This window comes from Calonectris borealis, chromosome 1 (assembly GCF_964195595.1).
Source record: "Calonectris borealis chromosome 1, bCalBor7.hap1.2, whole genome shotgun sequence".
Taxonomy (NCBI): Eukaryota; Metazoa; Chordata; class Aves; order Procellariiformes; family Procellariidae; genus Calonectris; species Calonectris borealis.
Window position 1 is genome coordinate 125667936 of NC_134312.1, and position 25856 is coordinate 125693791.

Consider the following 25856-nt stretch of genomic DNA (forward strand, 5'->3'; position numbering starts at 1 on the left):
TAACCTGTCAAATGGAAAGCAGGGGACTAGTCAAAGCTTTAGCCCTTTGGGAGACAGTGCAATCCAGTAAATGAGAAACTGGGACACCTTGGATCTACCAGCTCTCAAACTGAGCTGAAGGCAGATGCTGGGCCAGGTGTCTTTCTTACTCCCACATTGGTTTTTGTTATGGTCATTGAAACAGTACATTCTAGAGGATCAGTCCAGATCTTAGTTGGGATTTCTAATTGTTAGAATAATGATGATGATGATGGTGATGAATTTGAAGACTAATAATTTGAGCTGTTTGGGTCACACATTGAGGAGAAGTTGAGAATATCTGGCAGCCCTCTTCAAGCTGGGCAAGACTGTAATTTGTTATGCTATTTAAAAAGGAGTCACTGATGTATTTCTTATGCCAACCATTTCTTTCTGAAAAAGAAATTTCCCTTCAGACCAGTGACATAAAAAGCTAGTGGCATATGGATCCACTCTAATTACCAGTCTGGCCATCCTGCAGTCAGCTACAAGTTAGCTGATTTGGCCGGTGACATTAATATCAATTGAATCAGTATCAATACCTGGTTTGTTCCCGGAATACAAATTGTGTGATGCTGCCCTCCAGCCAAGCTTCGCAGAGCAGAAGTGGTGAGCCACAGCTCCTGCCCAGGAGCCTGAAAGGCACTGGGTGGGCTCAACAAGCGGCTGTTACATGCCTTCAGCACAGACAGAGAAGTGAAGTGGCTCTGTGTGTGCACAGTACCAGCACACAAACTCATAGTTTTTAAAGGCCAAATCCCCAAACCCTCAAAATCAGGTTGTATAATGTCTACAACCATTTCTAGTGGGTTATAACTCAAGAGCAAACTCAGCTCAACCCAACTTTGAAGAAAGAGGGTAGCACGTATGCTAAGAAAAACATCCCTCTTGGCATAATAGAGGGCATTAATCCTGACCACAGTATTAAAGGGCAGAGCCAGCTTAGACGTCAATCATGTGAGGGGCTGCAGGTTGCTCAGGAAGAAGGCACTGGGCAAGAGGAACCTGAAGAATCTCACCCCAGTATTCATGAAAGGAGCACACTTTGTGATTTGACAAGAACATCCTGAATACAGAACGAGAACTGACAGCCCTGAAAATAAACCAGCCACGTTGTTTGCGGGAATGCAACAGACTATACTGAAATAACCACACTAAAATGCACCTGTGAAAAGGGAATCGGAAGCAAGAAGACATTCTGGCAAAACAAACCAGGAAATTAGGCAGTTTCAGACCGAAGAGAAAATGCTCGAGGAGGATTCAAGAAGGGACATGACAAAATCAATAGGATTTAGAAAATGGAAGAATAAAAATGTGCTAAGCATGAAGAGGGCCAGAGTGCATATAATGCTCCACTAGCAAATGCAGCAGGAGAAAACAGAAGAGGAAAAAAAAATTACATTTTGAGAGCAGGGAGGAGCAGGCCCAGGCAGGAAGGTATTTACAGAGATAAGGAAGAGACATTTTTAAAGAGAAATAAGCGGCACAAAATCTGTAGTTACATTTAAATATAAGGCTAGCAGTCAGTGCCACTATTTTAGTTTGCATGTATGTATAAATTAAATAAATTGCCTTTCTGTTGCAGTAAAGTGGTCCAAATGTTTTATATGAACTTTCAACTCATTTAAAGGATCAGTGGTACTGTTCAACATCCCTATATTAATCTTCTTGCAGGCAATACTCGGATAACATCTTTTTATCCTGCTGATAATCCCACGAGAAGTTTCATTGTGGTAAGTAACAACTAAACCCTGTGGCTCACACTTCTCCAAGTGTTAATCCTGCTTCTGTGACCATTATATGATTAAAATGCCATTTTATTTCATGCTACTTGGCTGTAAGACCAGCCTTTTCCACCTCAGTGTACAGTGCAGAGGAAAAAAGGCGGCAGACGGGCAGGTCAGAAAGGGAAGAGCAGGCGGTGCCAATACCCACAGCGCGCTGCTGAGAGCTCCCCCCTGCCAGCCCCTCCCTCCTGGGCAAGAAAGGAAAGCAAGAACGGAAGGTGGGTCAGAAACCAGTGGTGCAGCACGCCCTTGGCAAGGTGGGGCGGCCACCCAGCTGCCCTCTAAACACTTTCTGACAAACTCTGGGCTAAGGAACGTGCTGGAAAGACTGGGGGAGAGATGGGCACAGTTGGAGGAAACTGCTCCGCTTATCAGGCTGACTGGGAAAGTGCTGCAAATTTTGAAAAGCTTCCATGGATGTCCAAAAGCTGAGCCATTCCTTGAGATCTCTGTAAGTGCTCGCTTTGTCATGATACCTCTCCATGTCAAATGTTTCTTTTGTTTGAGCACCAACTGTTATGGTCCCGTTTCCTCATCATGTAAAATGGGCAGGGACACTCTTTGCGAAGACATCCTCCCCAGCGCTTGATGCAACAAGGACAGCCACCTGCTGTTGCTGCTGCCCTAGGTATTCAGACCGAGGAAAAGTCCAGCCTGTGGGCTCATGTTCACTTGGAGCTCCTACCATGGCTGCCCTATACAAGGACACAATGGAGGAGGAGCAGGGAATGATCAACAGGGCATGTACTCATTCTGCTGATCTCCGTAGGTTTCTCCCTAAGATCAGTGGAGAAAGAGCTGCATCTCTAGAGGGTGACCGAGATGCTCAGCGGTCTCTCTTCATTGATGGGAGATGGAATACAGGGCAACAGCACTCTGAACTTTGGTGCCGTAGTCAGCGGCCTGGATAAAACCAGGTTTAGGGGCAGAGATATCAATAGTTGTGTAGACTATGAGTCACAGATTATTCCTGAATCTTATTATTCACAAGTGATAAAATGCTAATAACTAAGGTATTTGCAAGACAGAACCCCCCGCAAAACACAACCATACGATTCACCTGGTTTACAGTCGCACACAGTGTTTAAATGAAATTATGACATTTAATGATTGATGACGTTCTCATTACAGCTTACTGTCTTATGTAATTTGAACAGTTCATTGAGGCTGGCTCATCGTGATCTCGCAAATGTAACTTATCCTGAGGTATGTGAAGCATTTTAGTCTTAAGTTCACCAACTTTTGCTGGTCTCTTCACTTTTAGTGTTGAAAATACTAATCAAAGTAAGGAAAAAGTAATTTTCACGAAACATATGAGTCTTTCAGTATTTAAAATTTAAGGTATGAATAATTTTATATTACTCTCACCAGATCTTTTCCGCATACTGAATGTCCCATAGCAAAGTCTTTGACAGCTGAGAAACACAGCTGAATGAATCAGGAAATTATTCTGCCCTCCCTTTTTCAAGCAGTGTAATTTTTATTCATTCAGAAAGTAAACAAGGTCAGAGGAGTTCATCATAGTTGTCAACCAGCACTGCAGCATAATAATCTTTTTTATAAGCCAGTTCCTCAATTGATTGTAAAACAGCATAGTGCTTCTGTTCACAAATAAACATCTGGTATTCTACGTGTAAAAGTTATCCTGCTGTCAAATCAACTATTTCATTAGATTAAACTACAAAATGTGATCTTTTTTAACTATTCTTTGACGTGAGCAAAATTAAATAGGTTTAAGTGCCTGAACACTAGGCATTTGCACTGGTAGCATTAACTGGCTTTTCAAAACAAATTTGTTCAACCAATTTCCTAATATATGGATAATGATTCTTTTTAAACTGTTAGCAGGTTAGGGCGGAATCAAGAGTGAACTACTGAGTTTTTTTAAGTCAGTGGAAAAACTTCCACTGGCTTTGGTTGAGCCAACATCTCACCCTTATCTTAATATGTAAAGCCCCCTGCACTTCTTTTGAATTGTAGCCTAATTCCAATGAAGTACTTAATTTTATGCTTAACTTCAGTCCACTGCAGCTGATTGGACTAGGTAATTGTTTTAAATTAAACAGGTCCTTAATTATATTGCTGGATGAAGATCTCTTTAAATAACAAGTGCCATGTAATTACCAGTTAGAAAAACCTAGGAATAAATGGGTTTGAACCTGACTTCCCCAAATACTTACCAAGATGAAGACTTAGCAAAAAAAAAATTGTTATTAAACGTGGATTATATTGTTACCTGAAGAGTTAGGTAATCAGCTAAAATCTGGAGAGGATGGTATAAATCGGACAATCCATTGATTATTGGGATTGTGGCTTCTTTCGTCATTAGGTCCAGATCGTTATGCTTATAAACTCGAGCCAAGATTGCATTTGTCATGCTGGACAGCACCCTAGAGGATGGCAGAAAATACCCAAGTCAAACATAATAAATATATCCCTGTTGCACTCTTAGCGTGCAACACATAAATATTCATGAGAAGTGGCAATGAATCAAATTTTTTCAGCTATCTGAATAATTTATCATGCCTGCATAACACACTTAAATGCAGACATTTAACAAGCTGCTAATAAGTAAGCAATTTTACTTATTAACAACCTATAGTAAGTAAATGAAAACTGCTGCTGTATTTTATGTTTTTCTCTCTTTAGCGTTTGATTGTAGCTACAGGTGTAACATCAATAAACGTTAAGGTATCTGAACTAAGATAAGAGATTGCGTGACACTGTAACATTTGAAGAATTTGATAACTTCAGAAGAGATAAGTTATAAGATTTCTTGAGTCTTTTAGCAAAGAACGAATGTAGCAGTGACCGAATATTAGTGTCTCTGTATGGTGGCCTGACTTTTGTGAGGATTAGGAATACAGATCTGTTTTAGATTACCACAATTATTTATTGATCTTAATGAACACAGAAACAGGAGGCCAACAACACCAGCCTGTTCTTTCTCCTACCTACACACCTGCGTATTGACCCACATGGTATCAGCGTTGAAGTAATGCCCAAATTTGAAACTTGGTATTTGGATAAGGGGCGTGCAGGGGTCACTGCCCCACTCTGGCCTTAGCCTCGTTTGCCGAAGTGTGAAAGACTCAGAGATTAGCATAGTGGATTAGCATAGCATACTCAGTATGCTCTGAATTCTTTAGTTAAATCAAACACAGATTGGAGCTCTGCATTTCTCTGCATTTCTGTGTTTTAATCAGGCCCTGAAGCATGACTCTGAAGTAGCATTTTGTGTGTTTTCATGTTATCTCTAATAGGACCTTAAAACAAAACAAGGAAGCGACTGAATAGAAGAGTATGAAAAACCGTCACAGTATCTATCTTCCTGATTAGCCATGAAGAATTCTGGTATCTCCTCTTGTGGAAGTACGTCTGTTAATGCCATGGCCTTTACGCAGACAAATCTCCTGATGAAGTCAGTAACAAATACTTTCTACTGACACCAGACATTCCTCACACAAGCAAAACTCTTATAAAATCTCACAAGATTCCCTGTAGAGCGCTCTCTGAAGACAAGACTGCCGATAGCAGCTACAAGTTAAAAGGAGGAACTGAACAGGATATTGACTGATTGCAAGGAATTGGAACAGTTGCTGTTTGTGCCATTATTTCTTCTTAGCTCACGAGTTTCTTTTTCTCTGTGTGTGTGTTTATTCTAGCTTGAAGCATGCGACTGTGGAAAACCTGTTCTGTTCTGAAGTAGTCATCAGAGATGGGATGCATGGTCCCTTTTGTTAGCCATCTCACAGGTGTCCACCCTAAACAAGACACAGCCAGTCCCACCAGTCAAGGAAAAGAGGCAATCACACTGGGAAATGGCTCATTTTTCTTAGACCTTTTTTTAGGGTGTCAGGACAGCTGATTCCTACCCGACACAACTAATAAAGAATTTCAAGAAGATGGTTCCTTTACAGGGAATGACATTAGAGGAAATTCAGTCATAATAAATTACCGACTAGTGAAAACTGCTGGATTTTCTTCCTTAATCTGTTGAAAGTAGATACTAGAATTATTAGACACTTACCAGCAAGACAGCAGAGAGTCCTTCTGCCAGTATTTCTAGATGTCATATCTTATAGTAAGAAACCCAGGTGGAAACTGGGTTTCTTCTTTGTGAAATCAAAACCAAATTGAACTCAGAAAAAAAAAAAGTAGACCTCATCTGAGGAGATGAAATCTCCTGTAATCAAATCAATTTAAAGGAAACCATGTAAGGCTGGGATTGCACAGGAAAAAGGACCTGGCTAGATAAAAGTCTTTAGTAAAGATGAAGTTTTGGAAGGTGAGGGGAGTAAGCACAGGCTTATCAGGTGACTTTTCATTTAAGGTTCCTGTATTATCACCAACTACAAGGTCTTTTTCTCTTTTCATTCTTTTTGCAAGATTGTGAGCCTATAAGCTTCAAAATCCCAGAGCTTGGAATATACAAGTGTATTGGAATGCTGCATATTTCTCTTTTCAAAATAACTTTTATTTCTACAGAGAAAAGCTGGAAATTTTTACTCAAGTGTATCCTCTGAGGAATCAAAAAATAAACACAAATAAAAGCATGCGTTTTAGGTATGGCTGATCTCTGAATTTGAAAACGGGGCATCTGCATGTATTTTGGATAGAATATTGTTATTCAAGGTAGTTTTGTTTTTCTTTTGAAAGTATGCATCCATTCAAAAGGTTTACATTTCTGGTAAGACTACTTCATTGTCATTTATAGTCTTACAGGGGCATATTGTGGATGTGTTCTCAGTAAGCAGTGAGAAGTAAACCTGTTCCCCATAGATGCAGAGATTCATCCCCTAATAATGCCAGTGGACTGGTAAAATCATCCTATGAGCTCTTCAGTGCTGTCACTGAACCTTATGGCCACTGAGCGATAGTGGTGCACAATGGAACTGCTCTACAATGGAAAATACAGATACAGTACTTCTATTCCATTTCACGTAATAGATCAGACATGCTAAACAGCACTGAAAGGCTTAGAGCTCCTTCATGGGTGGTAACTTTTTGCTACTGTGCCAGCGTAAATGTAAACGTGTTGTGAAGCATGGAAGAACGGTATTATGAGCAGGTAATAAGTCACTAAAAATATGTTCACAGCAGAAATGCTTTCAACCCTTACCTGCAGCAATTCTAATAAAAACTGGGGACTTTTATAGATCTGTGCCCCTTTTGCTTTAAGTCTCAATCTCAAGTACTTCTAAGGCCTTCAGAGCCATAGACATATGGCTGTAAATATTTGAAATACCCTCTGGGTCTACAACAGGCATTCTATTTTTATTCTTACATTAACTGAATGAGGTTGGCATGTTATCCTTCATTCACAAGAAATGCCAAGGAGTTAACACTAAGGTTGTTCTTTTGGGTAAACAGGATAATAATTCTGTTAATGAGAGCAGGAGTGAAGCAGAGCACGTGGGGCTCTCTAAGGACTTGGGAAAGCCCTCACTCCACTGTAGCAGGCGAGTGCTGTGACTCAGCAGACGAGCAAAATCCCCAAGTCAGAGTCATAAACAGGGACTTGACCTGGAAGAGCAAGCAGTGACAGAGAAAACGGGGACTGAAGGCTTGCATGGGAAGCGGGTATTGTGAGAGCTTTCTTCACAGAATGAGGACTCCTCCAGAATGACTGGAAGATTTGCTTGCTTCTACTTTTTGCCTTTTTTTTTGTAGTTTACCGTCTTTATTTTTTCCTTTTGCTTGTGCAAACAAAAGTCATTCAAGAGACTGTGAACCAAAGATTTAATGGTCCTTTATTATCCCATTTGGGAAGAAGAAGAAATGAAAACTGGCCTATACAATGTCCTTTTGTGTATCAGAACACACCTGGATTTGCTGCAGGGTTGGCATCTGAATGGCAGAGAGCCTCCAGATGACAGTCCTGCACGTCTGGTGGGATGGTGCTTGTAGAGGTTATTGCAGGTGAGTACTGTGTAAGGGCCCTGACCACATCTGTCCCCTTCCTGGAGGTTTGGCTGCTGGGGCTCAGAGCCAACTTTGCAATAGTGCAGCTGAGGACTACCCCTCATTGCTCTGATGTCAGGGGGGTGAGGCTCCCAGACAGCACTGTGAGGAGCCTCCATGAGGGCCAACCCCTTTTTCTTGGGAGTTACATCTCTTGCTGCTTTGTAACCATGCCCATGCTGATCCTGACCTGGACCCCTACCTGCGGGCTGATGTCCCAGCCTGGCCTTGGCCCGCCTCCATCCCCACAGAGATGCCTGATGCCCTTGGGCTGTGGCTGCCCCCGGCTGCCTTCTGGCTGCCCTGCTCCCCGACTGGGGGCAGTGGGATGGGTGCCGGCTGAAGAGGCCCTGCCCTGCCTGACCCAGGGCAGCCTGTGCCCTGCTCCTGGCACCTGAGCCTCCCTAGTCCCCAAGGAGCCAGCAGCCCACATGGCACCCTGACATACTGCTCTGAAGAGTCTCACCATTTGTCCTTCCCTTCCTATTCACAAGTGCCACAGTGCAATCTCACATTGGCCCTGGTAAATCAACCCTTCCTTTGGATTCACCTGCCACATTTGGTGGCACTGCAATCCTTCTACATCATTTTGTCTTGGAGCCTGAAGTCATTCCTTCCCAAATGTGACACCTCTGCACTTTTTCATTCATTCTCCACTGCTCTGGTGTGTCCCATCTCTTCTCAATTTCATTCCTTTAAGCTGATGTAAATAGCTGATCTTCATCTTTCCAGCCTGGCGTGCCGGTACCCCTGCTCACCATGTCAGGTTCTGTCTCTTCAGTCGCAGTCTCTCAGCACCAACCTCTCATCCCCCTCCTACTGTGCCCTCTGCCAGCATCCTCTTCTCCTCCCCCTTCTCTGCCAAGAGGCTCTCTGCTTATAGTGGTCCACTGAGAATGGAAGAAAAGGCAAGACACTTGGAGAATAATAATACTTATTTACATCAGTGTGGGGGATTTACCTTTGATAGCTTTCCCATTCACCTTTAATATGACATAGTAAGCTATGAAAAATCCTACATCTCTCATGCCAATAGAGTTGTAGTAGGGATGCATGTGCTCTGAAGCATTTAAATGGAACGCTTTAATGAAGCTACAGCTATCCTGCTTAAACTGGGGCTATGTCCCATGATATATGAAGAATTTCTTTTGAGGGGATGTATTTGAACCCCATGGCAGTGTATGAGCTCTGCTGAACTAGCTACAGTGGCTACTGAACACAGTGGCGTAATGTACCTCAGATTTGACTATTAAGACTCAGATTAATCTGTTCCCTTTGTAGGTCCACAAGTTTACACGATTTTTGAATCTTTTAAACTTGTAGTTACTAAAGCAAGGCAGTGAGACACACTTTTGTTGAAACATCTGAACACCATTGTTGCAGCTTACTTTGATACTGGCAAAGTTACGTATCTAGCAAGGAATGAGAGCTAAGTACTTTCAAGCCTCAAGAGACTGAATTTTTGACTTTCTTCTATCAACACCCATATGTCTTTCACTTCAGTAGTTAAAGGCAAGAAAGAAAAACTTAAAATGTTCAAATGTGTGGTCTTTTTCTTACATTTTCCTTGGATTTCATCACAGAGAGAACAGCAACATAGTTCTCAAACAATCTCTCCCACTGACTGTGAAAACTATAGTATACAGCAGAGGCAAAGGAACCTCAGCTGGCTGATTGCATATTTGGAATTGAGCCTGACGAGCTTGACACTGCATATCTTTCACCAGAACAAAAAGGACCTTTCAGACACTACTAACCTGCCAACAGCTGAGCCTGACTGAATCAACCTCAGGCTGCAAAAGGGCTGCCTAGAAAGCAGCACAATACTGAGGTTGGATGAGTCTTTAATACATGAAGTGCTATGAAAAACAGCAAGAGCAACTGCAAAAGATAACCTCATGTTCTGCGTACTTTCTGCAACATCGGAGGGAATCCACTGGAGAAAAACTTTGAGCTCAATTCTTCCCGGCTACGGCAATGGGGATAGGCTGCTAGCTACCCACCCCTGCATACATGTGTGACTGGGCATGATTAAGATCTTCCAAGGGTGCCAGTAAGAGAACAATGCCATAGCCCAGCCTCCACAGCTGTCCTGACAGTGGGTACAGCTGTGGAGGAGGGCACGTGAAATCAGAAACTGGCTGCAAAGTGTCGGTCAAGTTTGGTGCTGCTGAAATAGGGGGATCAGAGTGGCCTTCAGTGCCACCCTGTCACTGCAGGTAGGCTAAGGCCCACCAGCAGCTGGCCTAACTAGGACAAATAAAGTCTTTGCTTTTTGATTTTACTTTTTGATTTGCCAGTCAGCTGTACTTCTAGCTCCATGAGGAGCAACAGAACCAGAAGGTTCTTGTTTGAATATATGTGCTGTCATCAGTGGAGCTGTACTACTGAGGTTGATAAAATGTTTCCGTTTGTGTGACTGTCACTCTCATTAACACTCTATAAGTCAAATTTGGTAAAAATATTTTTTGTCGTGAGACGTTTTGGAGAGCTAGAGTGGATGGAATGATGGTGTACTGTGAGTTGATCTGTAAATATTTAAGAAATCTGGAGTGCCTTCTGACATTTTCCAGAAACAAAATATTAGCTTCCAAAATTCTGTGAGACAGGTTTCAGCCTGATCAACTACCAAATACATAGTGATCAATCAAGGGACATTTTACCAACCTTGCTGTATCTGTGAGACTCTCATTAGTGCCCAGATGTATGTCTTGTGTTGTAAGGAAGGAAGGATGTCCTCCGAGAAGAGCAAATCCTACAGTGAGGACAAATAAAAAATAAATTAAACACCAGCACCTCATATTTACAGCCAAGATTCAAAATCTTCTTCATGTAAAAGATATTTACAGCAATAAAACTCAGCAGGGCATCCAAATATTTAAAACACTTAAAGTCTGACGCACAAGACACAAATAAATGTATTTTGGAATAAAACCACTCAAATGTGATGCTTTGATTGGCATGAGTTCCGATCTGTGTTCATAGGAACAGTCATTAAAGCTGCAAGACCACATATGGCCAAAAGCATCACCGTGGCTCCCTGTTAAGAGCTAGGTAATCCATTCCTCATGCTGAATTTCTGCTTCAAGGGACTTAGCATCCTAGAAGGGCCATCTGAGTCACCAGGTGTAATTCCACATCCTTGCAAGAAGCTTCAAGTATATTCACTCAGACAGAAAACCCTAAGTCTCCTCATACACTATAACAAACTTGAGCTTGGTCACAAATGACCAAGTGCCTTAAAAATTATAATGTGACAGAGAGAAAAGGAAAGATCTCGGGCACTGCCAGCATTCCTCCAGTCTGCAATAGTTAGGAATTTACAAGGTGAGCCAAGGAACTGGATGGATTAAGTCTGAAGAGTGAAATCCATTCCTGAACAGGAAACCATGGGAAGATCTGAGCATCATTTAAGAATATAAAACACTTCAGGGAACTTAAAAAGTGTCTGGATGGTGTTTTAAATAAAGACAAATTACATGCTAAAGGCAACTCACAGGTTCTGTCCTTATTTCCATTGCACCACCACTAGAAAGCTACCACAAGCAACTAGCTGACACAGACAGGGAGGAAAACAGCTTTTTTTCACCAGCGCTTGAGTCTTCCTGCCTTTGCCTGGTTTAAGCCTAAAGCCTCCTTCCACTGAATCTCAGTGTAAAGTCCATGGTGGCCACATATTGGAGGATGGAGCCTGAGGGGGGCTGTTTTATGAAATGTCACAAATGGTTTAGCATAAGCCTAGCACAGGACACAAGGGTCCTACAGCTGGGGACATATGAAGTGTAGGATTTGAACTGGGCTGTAGGGAGCCCTGTAAGGCATTTTCTGTGCACTGGGGATGATTTTCCGCATAAGAACAACTCCCTTCTAGTAGAGAAATTGTCAGGGAGATCTTGCCCTGTCACTAATATCCATGATGGAGGAAACTTCCAGAGAATCTCCAACTTTGTCAAGACAACACTGTGGGGGAGTAAGCCTTTTACTGTGATAAAAATCTAGAAGGAAACCCATCTTATTTTTATTGCCAGGAAGAGAAAGGCTGCATACAGCACAGAAGAGCAGAGACCCCACTGCTCTACCAAACTGTGATCTCTTGGAGGTGCTAAAAAATTTCATGCTGTTAAAAAAAAAAAGAAAAAAAGAGGAAAGAAAAAGAAAGAAAAAAAGGTTAAAAGCTGCTTGGGTTGGTTGTAGCCATTAGATGGCACTGCAGACATCACCAGGATTGCAGCTTCAACATGATGTTTGTACAGGCCTGAAAAAGATTAAAAAGTTGATCCCACAGCTACTCTTCAAAAAAGGATTAAACCAGGAGCGAACACCGAAACCTTTCACAAATAGATAACCAAGCAACTAGGTTCAGGCGGCAGGCCTGGGCCCCACAACTGGGCCCCTAACACAGAGCAGCCCTCATTGACTTCCATCCCATGTGAGCAGCAGGGTTGAGGTGAGGTCTTCCACTTAGCATCAGTTCACCAGTCTCTAGACTTTAAAATGCAATAGATAAAAATCATACTGGCAAATCATTGCCTTTTGACTGCATCAATTTCCTTAAAAGTCAGATTAAAAATAACGATGCTCCAGACCCCACCTGAAGGGCAAATCTCTGCTCCATCCAGCCAGTGTATACTCATTTTATTGAATGGGCCTGATTTTACTTTCCCTTTGTCATCATTAAGGATTGCTCCAAATCTCAACAAGAGTAGCGGCAGACAGAGCAAACTTTTAAGAATGAAGCAACACTTATTCTGCTATTCCTTTTTGCTGTTAGAAAAGCACTAAACATTTGCTGGTTGCTTTGCCCTCCTTTCTTGGTTATTCAGAAGCATTTCTATATTAAGGCAGGAAAAATGTTTAGGTTTCCTCAAGTACTTTTTCACCCCTCTCTGCAGCTCAGACACAAACACTGTATTTATGGGAATGTGCATGCAAAGTGTTGCCTAGACATTACAGTCTATCTATTCAATGCAAGTTTTTAAGTCAAGACCTCAAGGATGAAATGTCGTTTGTAGTAACTTTTCTTGTCCAGCTTCCTGTGTTTTTTTTCAAAGTTGTATACAATTATGTCAGTGATTTATCCCTGCAAGTTCCACACAATACAACAGCTCTGCATTTTAGGCTTCTAAATGCATGCACTTTGGTAGGTGTTTCACGGTCCGGGCAGGCTCCCATGGACATGTTCTGTTTTCTATAAATGATGCCCAGGTAGAAAAAGAGGAATCTGGCCATTTATTCAGAATTGCCCGACGTAGGCAGGGCAGCCCAGTTGGTGCTACCACCTGGAGTCTGGTACACAGCAGAGTCCTAATGTGTTGGGCTTTCTGCTCATGAACTGGCCATCTGTGCAGGGCCTGGGAACATATTTCCATCCAAAACTTTCCACTTGGAAATACAGGAGATCTGTGCTCTAGCTTTGTATATAGTGGCAGAGGAAGAATCTTTGCTTCAGATTATTTCATCCAGACTACTAGGAGAAAGAAAAAAATGATTACTTTTGAAGATATGCAGGCACCGATTCAGCAAATAAGCACATGCTGAACATTAGTGTTAAACTAATCCTCTTCGTTGTCACAAGCTGGTCATATCCAAAGCCACATGTTAAGTGTTTATATGAATCTTGGTATCTTCAACAAACTGTATTAAATGTTCATACTGCAGAGCCAGAATAGATTATTATCTCATGTCCACACTTCTCACTACCGTTAGTTTTCAAAAATGGACAGTTTTATACCTCACGCTGTGGCACATTATTGAGCCCACTTATGCAAACTCTTTCACGTAGGACATGAGTACTGGTGGCTGTAACCCATTTAACATGGGTTAAATCTCCATTCCAACCTGTCCCTGCTACATTGGGTAAGTGGGCCAAAGTGAATCCTCTAGTTCACACGTTGGATACACAGTTGTGGGGCTGCCTCGCCATCACCAGGAGACATACACAGCCATCTTCTCAAACTCAAAGGGAGGATTCTTTTTTATATTCCAAGACATCTGGATTTGGATTTGTTTGTTCCTTCACTGCCTGCCAAGAATACAATCTAGAAAGTATTTTTCAGTTTAGACTGATAAGAAAGAACTCTTCTAGGCAGCAAATATTCCTAAAGTAGAAACCTAAAAACTGATATGCAGTTTTTTAAAGCTACCCCTCTAAATGGAGAGTAAGCTAAAAGACTACTCTTGCCCTCTCTGTGACGTGGCCAAGCTAAATAACACTAGCCGTTCCAACAAAAAACAGACCCTGTATTCCTGCCATGTAATACCATCCCCGCTACATTGGAGCATACAAAGTGATGCAATCATTTCTGTGACTGTATGTAGTAGTCTTCAGGCATGGACATCATGTTCCTCTCACCCCACTGCGTAAGAGGAGTGAGTTGGGAGTAATTCCCCTAAAGCCCGTGGCAGTGAACCTCTGTAAAGCTGTTAAGACCTTGATATTCCAGTGCACAATGAAAGAAGGTATACAGAGCTTTTCTGCCTGTATTGTTTCCTCTCCATTTCTACCTTGTGACATATAGTCTGCATTCAGTGTCTGTGAAATGGTTGGATTTATTTATAATTTTTTCACTAAAACGTAACTGCAGCTATATATTTTAAGAGTATCAGTGACAATCAGAATATTTTATACCAAAGCTATAACAAAACCAGGGCATTCACCTTTACGCCATGCCTGAGGATGTTTATTTTACAAGTAATACGTGACCACGTGGTATATCTTTGTTTTCAAAAAGTACGCAAGATTTTATGGAGAGCGGGTATGGGATTCTGACTGCAAACAGATGACATTTTCCAGTATAATAGCAGAGATGTCACATTTTCCAACATAATAGCCAGTGATAGCAATAAATTTAGTAGGCTCCACAAAACTGGATTTACTTTCCCAGTGCCCTATGGAAGTTACTTGTAGTTCTTCATTAAACTTACAACACCACTACTACTCTTAGAAAAGGTAAAAGAATATGGGTTTCAGAAATATGCATTAGGACAAAATTATATGTGTTCAAAAGAGTAAAGGGGCAATAAATTATACCACAAGGAGCTGTACATTATTCAGTACAGTTGCAATGTCATCAGAATAAAACGGTTTAGAGGCATAGTATATTTGAAAAGCCACAAATTTCAACTGCTGTCTTGCAATGCATTGTAAATTAATGTTTTGATAATCTCTGATCTATCTTGGCGACTGGGAGAAGTGCCCAAAGACTAAAGGAAAGCAAATGTCACCCCTATCTTCAAGAAGGGCAAGGAGGACCCAGAGAATTACAGGCCGGTCAGCCTCACCTTATCCCTGGGAAGATAATGGAGCAGCTAATCCTGGACACCATTTCCCGGCACATTAAGGACAAGAAAATCATCAGTAGTAGTCAGCATGGCTTCACCGAGGGGAAGTCATGCTTGACCAACTTGATAAACTTCTATGATGAAATCACTGACCTGGTAGATGAGGGGAGAGCAGTGGGTATTGTCTACCTGGACTTCATTATGGCCCTTGACACTGTCTCCCATAAGATCCTCATAGACAAGCTGTTGATGTATGGGCTGGATGAGCAGTGAGGTGGGTTGAAAACTGGCTGAATGGCCGGGCCCAGAGGGTGGTGATCAGTGGTGCAAAGTCTAGTTGGAGGCCAGTGACTAGCAGTGTACTCCAGGGGTCAATACTGGGTCCAGCCCTGTTTAACATCTTCATTCATGATCTGGATGATGGGGCAGAGTGTGCTCTCAGCAAGTTTGCTGATGACACAAAACTGGGAGAAGTGGCTGATTCAGCAGAGGGTTGTGTTGCCATATAGAGGGACCTTGACAGGCTGGAGAAATGGGCTGACAGGAACCCCATGAAGTTCAGCAAGGAGAAGTGCAAAGTCCTGTGCCTGAGGAAGAACAACCCCATGCACCACTACATGCTGGGGGCCACCCAGCTGGGAAGCAGCTTGGCAGAAAAGGACCGGGGGTCCTGGTGGACACCGAGTTGAACGTGAGCCAGCAATGTGCCGTTCTGGCCAAGGAGGCAAATGGTATCCTGGGCTGCACTAGACAAAGTATTGCCAGCAGGTGGAGCAAGGTGATCCTCCCCCTTTTTATTCAGCACTGGTGAGGCCACACCTGGAGTGTCCAGTTCTGGGCTCCTCAGTATGCGAGAGACATGGACATATTGGTGAGTCAGTATATCCGTGTCAACAAAGGGCCACGAAGATGACTAAGGGACTGGAGCATCTCTCGTATAAGGAAAGGCTGAGAGAGCTGGGACTGCATAGCCTAGAGAAGGGAAGGCTCAGAGGGACTCTTACTAATGTATATCAATACCTGAAGGGACGGTGCAAAGAGGACGGAGCCAGGTGCTTTTCAGTAGTGCAGTAGGCACAAACTGAAACACAGGAGGTTCCCTCTGAACATCAGGAAACACTTTTTTACTGAAAGGGTGATTAAGCACTGGCATAGGTTGCCCCAGGAGGTTGTGGAGTGTCCATCCTTGGAGCTATTTAAAAGCCTTCTGTACATGGTCCTGGGCAACTGGCTCTAGATGACCCTGCTTGAGCAGGGGGGTTGGACCAGAGGACCTCCAGAAGTCCCTTCCAACCTCAACCATTCTGTGATTCTGTTTGTTTATTTTTCAATAATGGTGTTCTTTATAGGCATAGGGACAGCAGGACTTCTGAAAAGACTTCCGTGGTGTTAGTATATGGCAACAATCTTCTATACACTGCACAGAGCAGATTTTGTAACCAGTGCTTTCCAAGTCTCTACTCCTTTATAATGAAACCCGTTGATTTTCATCTAGCTGTTCCTGAGAGTTGCAGAGTTTGTTTAGATTAATCTCATCACCAGAACCTTGTCCCACAAGTGATCTCTTTCAACATATTGAAGGTGCAACTCGTGGGAAAAGCTATTTGAGATGGCTCGGGTATTTTATAAATAAACACTGTGATCCACTTCAATGTCTACTTTCACTGGACATTAGAAAATCGGTATTAAATTAGCTTATTTAGCTAAAAGGAACACATGTGACCCCACATTTGTTTTGAGTTAGAAATTCCAAGGGAGAATTTATGTATGCTAAAAATCAGCTAAAATGTATAGAGTTTCCATGGAGAGAAAAAACTTGAGTCTGCCTTTGAAACAAAGTCTTAGGCTTAGGGGACTTAAGACCAATTAACTGAAGGTGTGAAGTTAATGCATAGAAGTTAAACTGCATTAAACTTCCTTGTGGAAGCTCTCACTCAGAAATAAATTGGTTTTATTTCACTGGAGCTTAATCCCTCTTGGATGAATTTATGTACATTAACTCCCATCCTTAAGTTAATTCATTTGAACTTTCCTGAGCTTCCCCCTTCTATAAGCCTTCAAAAGCCAAGGACTAAATAGTGCTTCCCTCTGAATACAGAAGCATGAAGGATAAACAGATTCAGAGAATTCGTCATTACCTGCCCATGTACCAGCATGGCAGGCAACTAGAAACTGGACTGAAAATTCTGGAATTAAAAGGTGGGTGGTATTCACAGAGAGGGAATGCACACAAGAGAAACCCATTCGTAAGTCCTGCTTATCTGGAGAAAACAGAAAGCAACAAGAAGTCTGCATAAAGACCAATATCAGCAGGTAAATGGCTGTGCCAGAGGATACAAAGGCAAATTCAGAAATGTTTGCAGATAACATATCTGCTTCTTCCTTCCATTATTTTTACCTTCTTCCTTACACCGTGTAAAGAAATGTGAATACTCAACAAGTTTCCTGTCCCTTCACCAGGGAGAAGTCAGCCTAAGGGATGCTGGGTCAACTTAAATGTGAGAAGGGCAGGCTTCTCCTTCCTTAATGTGTAAAAATGTACCCATAAGACAGTCACCAATTCATAGTTATTCATTGCTAACATGCAAGCACATGAATGATTATTTCAGCGGTCCCATTGACTTCAGAACAACTACCATGTAAATAAAGACATGTATGTGTTTCAGTGTTTGCAGGACTGTATCCTAAAAGAATAATGTTCCAGTGCCTGACCTTATTAGACTAATACCCTGGAGTCTCCATCAAGTTATCTTCCCCCGCAGGTAGTCATGTTAATTTTTTTTTCCCTAATTCATATCAAGGCATTACTACGATTCCCAGTCTAAACACATACTCTGAAATGTGACAATGGTAATGCATAATACATTAGAAAAATATTTATTAGAGCTTGCACAGAATTAAATTTGTGATGCTTACTAAAATAGATGTTAGGAAATGCGCATCTTGCCAGTACAACTAGGAGCTTACACCAGAAATGGTTACTTCTGCCTGTTACTTTATTTCTGATCTATCATGTTTTGGAATGATCTGGCAAAATTTCAGTGACCAAAGGGATGTGTGCTTGTGACATTAATATGCAAGGTGAAACACAATTAGCTACCATTCTTTCCGTATTTTTGCTTTCAAACTTCAGGTTTCTCCTGAGTAGAAATTGCTAAATACAAAATTATGCAGTGTTTTTCAGTAGATACTCACAGTACACAATTTCATATAACATCTGACTGTGCCATTGCTCAGACCTACCTGTTTCTGCAGATAATCTTGTTCTTGTGCTTCTCTTCTCAAAAATCATGGCCAAAGATTTTCCTTGCATCAAAGGCAAATACTGGAACACGAAAATTGAAGGCATTTCAATTTTATAGTCATTATACACTTTACAATGTGAAACACTTCTTTCACATTTTAATTCAGCATTAGAAAAATTACAGAAGTGGTTTTTTAACCGTAGCTTTGTTCTCCTGCCCTTCAAGGAATTTATTAGCAGTGGAAAGGTTAAAGGGAAAGTAGTAATTTTAGGGGCAAAAAGCAACTGCATTTTGGCACTCAATTTGAGCTAGCATTAAGGAGAACTCTGATACTAATTTAATCCCATACAGTGAAGTGTCTCCCATTTCCTACATTTAGTGCTGCATGTACACCATGTGTAGATGGATGGGGATAGCCGACAACAGGGAGTTAGCTGTGCAAAGCTGTTTAACCTTTTCAATTGCGAAGTACTCTGAAGTATTTAAAGAATATCTCTAAACACTTTACAGGAAGGCTCTTTGATTTGTAGCGCATGATTTACAATATTTAAGAGCTCAGGTGATGTTGTTTAGGACAAGACAGCTGAATGGCTCATTCCCAATACTCTTCAGAACAATATTTATTTCAACATCTGAGAAACCTAAATGACCGTTAAAGCATTTCACCTCTCCTTTGTGCTTTATCTTTTGTTTCAAATCTGAGGCCATCCACAGCAAATACTTCAGCTCATCTGCTGTGTAGTTCTGTAGAGTAAGGAGGTCACGACCTTTCAGATGAACATTCGTTTGAGCTGGTGGCCCATACCTGTGTCAAAAGAGCAAAAAATACAGGCATTTTGTCATTCAACACTAAATTGTACTCATGCTAAAGCCAATAAACAAGCAGCTGAAATCTCTCCCACTGCCCTCATTTGACCCAGCTGGATCAGCTTGACGGACTGTGTTAATTACTGTCAGACAGACACAACATGCCACTACGCAGTATATCGATCACCACTGTAACTGTGTCTCAAATTGTATTATAAACTGTACATTGGATGTAGTTTCTTTTGCCTCTGGTATGCATATGATTTGACTGCATGCTGCCTAATCAAATAAACCCAAACGCATAAAGCCATTCAGGGCTTGGTGAAATGGCTTACGCATAGACTGCAAAGCTGCCCTTTGGGGGGCACAGAATACGAGGAACTGATCTCGTCGCTCTTTCTCCCTCCTTCGTGCTTTGTGGATGAGTAGACACTTGCCATGTTCCACCCTCACCGATACAAATGGTGGCATTTCTATAAATGTGTATGAAATCTCTTGATTACACTGGGGAAGAGGGTAAAAAACCCCCCAAAAATAGCCATGTGCTCTGGTCCTTCTCCTACCACACAAGAGATGTTCTGGGCATGTGCCCCTGTATTTATTCAGTGTATTCTGGCCTCCAGCCAGATTTTCGACTTCAGAATCACATGAAATTGGATGTTGACAATCACTCACAGAAGTTACATGATCAATTTTCCTCGAGCTTAGATGAGGTGTCTTAATGAAAGCCACTTCCAAGCCAGTGTTTCCACAGGCTTAAGATTAATAAGGGAGAGTGGCAGCTTAGCCCCTTCTCTGGCACTGTATCTACAGTCCTCCTTAGCATAACACTGTACTCTTGCTAAGGTTTGGATGGGTACAAGCTAAACGTGTCTTTTTAATTAAAGGCAGCATTTTTAGACTGATCTGATGGAATGGAGACCAGAGCAATGCAAACAAATGGACTGAGTGCAGCTACCGCTTTTGTATTTCCAAGTAGGCTTCCCTTTAGCTCACCTCTGTGGCCAGGCTCAGTTACAGCACCTGCCAATTGCCAAGCCCTGGAGCCACAACTAGGAATATTCCAGGAAAAAAAATAGAATTTCTGTTCATTTTTCTGTTAATTCTAATGAATAAAAGCCCTGGTAGTGGATAGGCCTATTATGGCTTCTAAAGATTTTGGTGTTGTACTAGTTAAATCTGGAAGGAAAGACATTTTCTGTAGAATTTGCTTAGCAGGAACTTCTGTTCATGGGTCTTGTTTTACCACTTGGCACTATTGCGAAGTGGACTGAGAAATATCCACCACTAATTTCTGCACTGGTAGATAGTGAAGCACTAAAACTGGTTACCCAGAGAGGATTTGGAATTACCATCCTTGGAGATTTTCAAGACGTGGCTAAGCAAAGACATAGCTGACCTCCTATGCTGTTGGCAGGCTACAAGCAGAAAGTTGGCCTAGAGGTCTGCTCCTGACCTCTATGTTCCCGTGATGATTCTGTTTTATTGCTATGACCTTCAAGAAATGTGTTCCCTTCCCTGCTGTCCACATCTTCTGAAAGAGAGGCAGAAGTGGACAAACAAATTCCAGAGAAGGAGCATGAGACAACATACCAAAGTTAAAATGCAACAGAATTGCAGAGGTCAAGCAGTTGGCTTATTCCTTTCTGAGCAGGGATAGCAATTACTTTGGACTGTTAGCACAGGCTGATAGATACTAGGTTATCCTGCAGTATCAACCACAGTGTGCTTAATTTGTAATGCTCATAGACAGTGGTGATAGCTTATGCCAACATTTGATATAATGTTTTAGGGGTTAAAAAACCCCTAAAAATAAAAGAACAACATTATGTGGGGAGCTTAATGAATGGGATGACTTTATTGGAAAAACAGCTTTACTGCAGTTGTTTTCCAAACTTGCTTTTCTATCATCTCTGCTAACCAGAGAAAGTTTCCACTGACTGCCAGCAGTGAAAATCCAAAATCCATAAAAAAAATTATCACACAGGTTTCAGGGCCACTTTAAAACTGTAGCAAATAAATCACAGAACTTGGAAAACATTTGTTTTCAATCTGATGTAATGCAGAAATGATAAATAAAAATGACGTATTGCATATTAGGATTCCTGTGAATGTGAAATGCCTGTATATTGTTTCCTAGCACTAACCATTTTTTACATAACGCTGTTAATGCTATTCTTATTGACACCGACATGAAAATATAGGAAGACGTGGAATTAAGTTTCAAGTCTTTAATTTTAACCTGATTCTGGAGATGTGACAAGCATGAGAAGCAGCTTCCTGAAACACTGTCATACAGGTACTTTTCTGAAGGCACGGGGGACAGGCACATCTATGCAGCTGAAGAAAGAACCCAAAGCCAGGTCACAGAGCCAGGTCTTCCTGATTAACTTTGAACGTTGTATCACATCATGCTTTTCCTGCATGCCTCCAGTGTATATGGAGACAAAAAAATACCGAAGTGGAGATTCACCTTGCAGCTTCAAGGAGAGAATTTCCCGCCCAGTACTAGCCATGATAATTGTCTAAGTGCATAAGAATTTCCTGTACTTTATTCAGATAGCTATTTATTGATTACAGTACCTGCAATGTACACTGACGCCAGGAAGAAACATTCCTTCTTGACTTTGCTGCTAAATCGCGCAGAAAGAATTAACATTTCACAAACATTAAAAAGGAAAATCCTCCAATCTCCCGAAGACACTGAGCTTGCTGCCTCAGGAGGCAAAGGGGCACTAAAACTTTGGGAAAAAGTGCCTTTCTCTGAACACTCACTCCTTCACAGGATTCAATTGCTTTTGTCTCCAGGTTTCTCACTAAATGGCACTGAATGCCAGACAAAACTAAAGGATAAGCTTACCAAAAATGTCGCAGCAGCTGCTTGCTGGTCCGTGTTAGTTTTGCAGTACTGAAGAAGTTCCTCATGTTAAACAGCATCTTCTGTTCGCATTAGACTTCTCTCGGTCCCGCAAATAAAGTTAACAGAAACGCAGGTGAATGAAGCAGGGCGCGAGCTGTGCTGCTGTGCAAACGGGGGAAAGCCAAGAACCAAAGTCTTCGCTTTGGTTGCCCCAGCCAGGGCTGGGCCTGGTGGGGGCTGACACTGAGGCTTTTCCTTGGTCAAACGCTACAGACAGAGATTGCTCACATTGCACCACTCGCAGTTTGTGCTCTTCTGTGTGGGGCCACCATATCACACCTGTGTCAATACCATTTCGTAGCAATTTTGTGTTTGTTAAATATTTGTACAGGAGCATGTGCTAGCAGAAAAAGGCAAAAGAAGATTTGTCAGGGCGCAGCACGAGCGGGGCGGCTCCCTTGGGGATGGGACCGCGACCGTGGGGCTCCCCAACCCTAGCACGGCCTGGGCAGGGACCGACAGCCCCGTGCTGAGCTGACAAGAGGGTCCTGGGCCCACGGGTGTCGGGCTGGGCAGGGCCATGAAGGCTTATTTGTGCCCTCAGGGCCCGGACAAGAATGGAGAAGGGCTACATTAAAAAATGTATATATTGCTGGGGTTTTTTTGGACCAAGTTTTCAATTGTGCTATGGTAGCGTTAAACAGCCCTCAGCGAGGCCCAGAATCTTGAGTATTTCGGCCTGCATACCTCCTTATGTTAAATTGCTTGCTGTATAATCTGATGTTGGTCAATTGATAAATACTAAAGTGATTTCATTTAAATTTCTACCTTCAAATATAGTTGTCAGATAAGATTTTATGCCACCTGCACTGTAGGCGGTTTTGAAATATGGCCATTACTTTCTCATTTCCTCCTCTGTGTAAGGAGAAGCGTACTTATGTAAATCAAGGTGATGGCATACCTATCAGACACGGTGATATGTTGAAATTGCAATCTGAGGATGATATAATTAAAACACATTGAAAAAAAAAGTTTGACTTCCCCAGAAAGAGAGACTGCCATGAAAGGCAGGGTGATAGCTCTTGGTAGGATTTGTTCAGGACCCCTCATGCCAAGCCAACCCTGAGATACTTGGAAAACGCAGCAGTTGCCAGGGGAAATGCCAGGGAGAAGCAAAACCCAATAGAAATTAATGGGAATGAAAGACCCAGAAGAACTGCACGTAGAGAAGAAAGCCAGGCCATGGTTTCCCTCTTGGTTGCCCTTCTCTGGGAAATGACTCCCATGGCCTTCAAGCCCGGCCCCTGAGGACTCAGCGTGTGTCACTAGTGGTACCCAGGAGAAAACAGGGCAGGGAAAGGAAAGGTGGTCGAGGTGCCAAGGCCCCCAGTCTTGTCCTGCAGCCCCGCAGTGAGGGGACAGTGCCAGTGCCCCTTTGTCAGGTCACCCCTGGACAGGGACTGCCCAGCCCCAGTTCCCACGTGGACCAATTCCCTCTTATGCTCCTGTGAGCGAGCAGCAGCATGACGTGGGGGGAGAGTCGGACCGGTGTCGGCATTGCTGTTGGTGCAACGTACTTCTCTTACATTTGGGGTGACAGCAACATCTCTCAGCGCAGGGCCCCGGAGCCACCCCCCGTTCCTGCTAGCTGCCCCCAGGGCTGCCAGGGCTCAATGTGCTACCATGTGAAAAACTGACTCACTCATCTCAACACCAGAAAATGCTTCAATGCTGAAATCAGGATTGAAATGGTTTGGCATATTGCTATATTCCAGGGCTTGGTATGGAAAATGGAGCAATAGAGGTACATGGGTTGAGACACACTGGTGAAGAGAGAATAACGTAGTGTAAGAGTAAAGTTGATTAGGATAAAGGAATGATATTGATATAGTCATCTAATATGAACATAAGGCTTCTCTCCTCGCTGAGCTGGCAGGAGACTGACCCTTGACACCTCCTTTCTTGAGGGAAAGCAGCAGTCAGGGTAGGGAAAGGAAAGAAAAGCATTTATGCAGCAGTGGCTGTAGGGTGGTGCAGCAATAGTGCCCACGCTGCTTCCTTTTGACCCGAAAAAAACATCTTGGGAGGTCAATGTCCTTTCCCAGCTCATCTGCTCCCTGGCCTCCTGGCCTGAGGAAGGGCCTGACCTTGGTACCTCTCCTTTGTAGAGTGGGGCTTCAGCAGCTCCTCCTCTGCAGCTCTCTCCAACCTGCTGCACCCCACCATGCCCACAGCTGCATCTTCCAGTGGTACATGTCTGCTTGGACACCTGGGACAATGTGGCATAACTGGACCCCTGCTGACATGACTTCTGCTTCATCTGCATGCAGTGGTCATCCAAAACCAAAGCCAAACGCCCACTCTGTAAGCCTCTCCAGTCCATGCCGCAGTCTGCGGTGGCCAACGACGACTTCCAGGAGCTCAGCATCCGGCCACTTGCAGGCACTGCTGGTAACTCTTTCCTTCTCCCGTCATTCCTTGTTCAAAGACCTCCTTACCAGGTCAGCCACCCTACTGGCAGAGATACATTTGTCCCACTTAGTGAGGTGACTCTCAGCTCTCCCAACCAGATGTTGACCTTCAAATAGAATCTCACAGTCATAGAAACCAAAGCCCTGTTGCTGACACCTTCTTCCCATGAATCTGTCTAATAGCTTCATAACCCTTTTATATTCCAAGCATCCACAGTATCTGGTAACTACAATCTCGGGCATCACTTTGTGGAACAATGTTTGTTCAGTTTTATTTTGAACAGCTTTTGCTGGATATGCCCTCGCTCCAGACTTAGGAGAAGCAGTTCGGGTAGAAAGCATCAGAGGGACAATGCGGTTCAAAGAGACAGAATCCCTGCCTCACGTAGGGGCAAAAATCACAAAGACTTTCTGGTCACTTTTGAAAATGTGGCTACCCTTCTTTGTGTGTACGTATACGGATACCTCATCTTATGCACCAACAACTGTACTGATTAAACTCTGCATAAAACAAGGCTTAAATTGGTTGTCTACTGTAAATTGCAGTACATCATCCCGAAAGCAAGACCTTATTCTTTCGGCAAGGGATGACTTGGCATATCTGAAACACACAGGAACAGCAAGAAAATGGAAATCCATAAACGACCATAGATTTTTTTTTTGGGGGGGGAAAGCTCCACTGGGAGTTTGGGACTGCACATTAAATACATTAAATACATTAAAAGCTACAAGCCCCTGGACTTATTCCAGTGGGGTCTGCACAACTGCCATCACCTGTGTCTCTGGCTGGGTGGAAGACTGAACGTTGTCTCATGCACCCGATCAGAAGACTTCACAGGGACATCCTGGTGAACCACAGAGACCATCAGAGGTAGCTTGTCTCTTAGGACAGCAGAATCCCAGTAGTTTCAAAGTTTGAGAGTTATGTTCTGTTCACCGATCTGAGGCAGGGCAGCGCCTCCAAGCACTCAGCAAAGCAAGCAGATGTATCAGGAGCCTGGCTTGGCTGAGCAGGGAGCTCAAGGCAGAGCCCCGGTGTGAGATGGCTGCTTCGGGAGCCGGAGGCAGGGACAGGCTGCAGAGGAAGGACACAGAAACGGTGCCCAGCCATGTAGGGATGCTGTCAGGAAAGCAAAGTTCTGCTGGAAATAAGACTCACAGGGGGCCTTCAAGGGAGGTGATTCTTCCCTCCTTTCAGCACCCGTGAGCCCCCGTCTGGCGCGGCGTGGCCGGTTTGTGCTCCCCGTACGAGGAGAGGCACACACACCCCCAGCAGCCCAGGTGAACTTCAAGATGGCGGGGCGGGAGCGGGAGGCCCCCGCCGACCGCCCCGCCGCCAGTCCCACCGCCAGCCGCCAGGGGGCGCTCCCCCCCCCGACCGCCAGATCCCCGACCTCCTCTCGGCGGGCTGGGCCTCATCGGC

At 43.2% G+C, this 25856-nt stretch overlaps 1 protein-coding gene across 1 annotated transcript in view; it reads right to left on the reverse strand.

The window, feature by feature from the left end:
* Positions 1-22039, reverse strand: part of OTC (ornithine transcarbamylase) — a 30571-nt gene extending 8532 nt beyond the window's left edge. The window contains exons 1-5 of the mRNA XM_075174296.1: positions 21963-22039; positions 18962-19100; positions 18294-18375; positions 10437-10524; positions 4042-4195 (exon numbers count right to left, since the gene is read on the reverse strand). Coding sequence (XP_075030397.1) covers positions 4042-4195; positions 10437-10524; positions 18294-18375; positions 18962-19100; positions 21963-22039 — 540 coding nt within the window. The remainder of the gene's footprint in view (positions 1-4041; positions 4196-10436; positions 10525-18293; positions 18376-18961; positions 19101-21962) is intronic.
* Positions 22040-25856: the final 3817 nt, after the last annotated feature.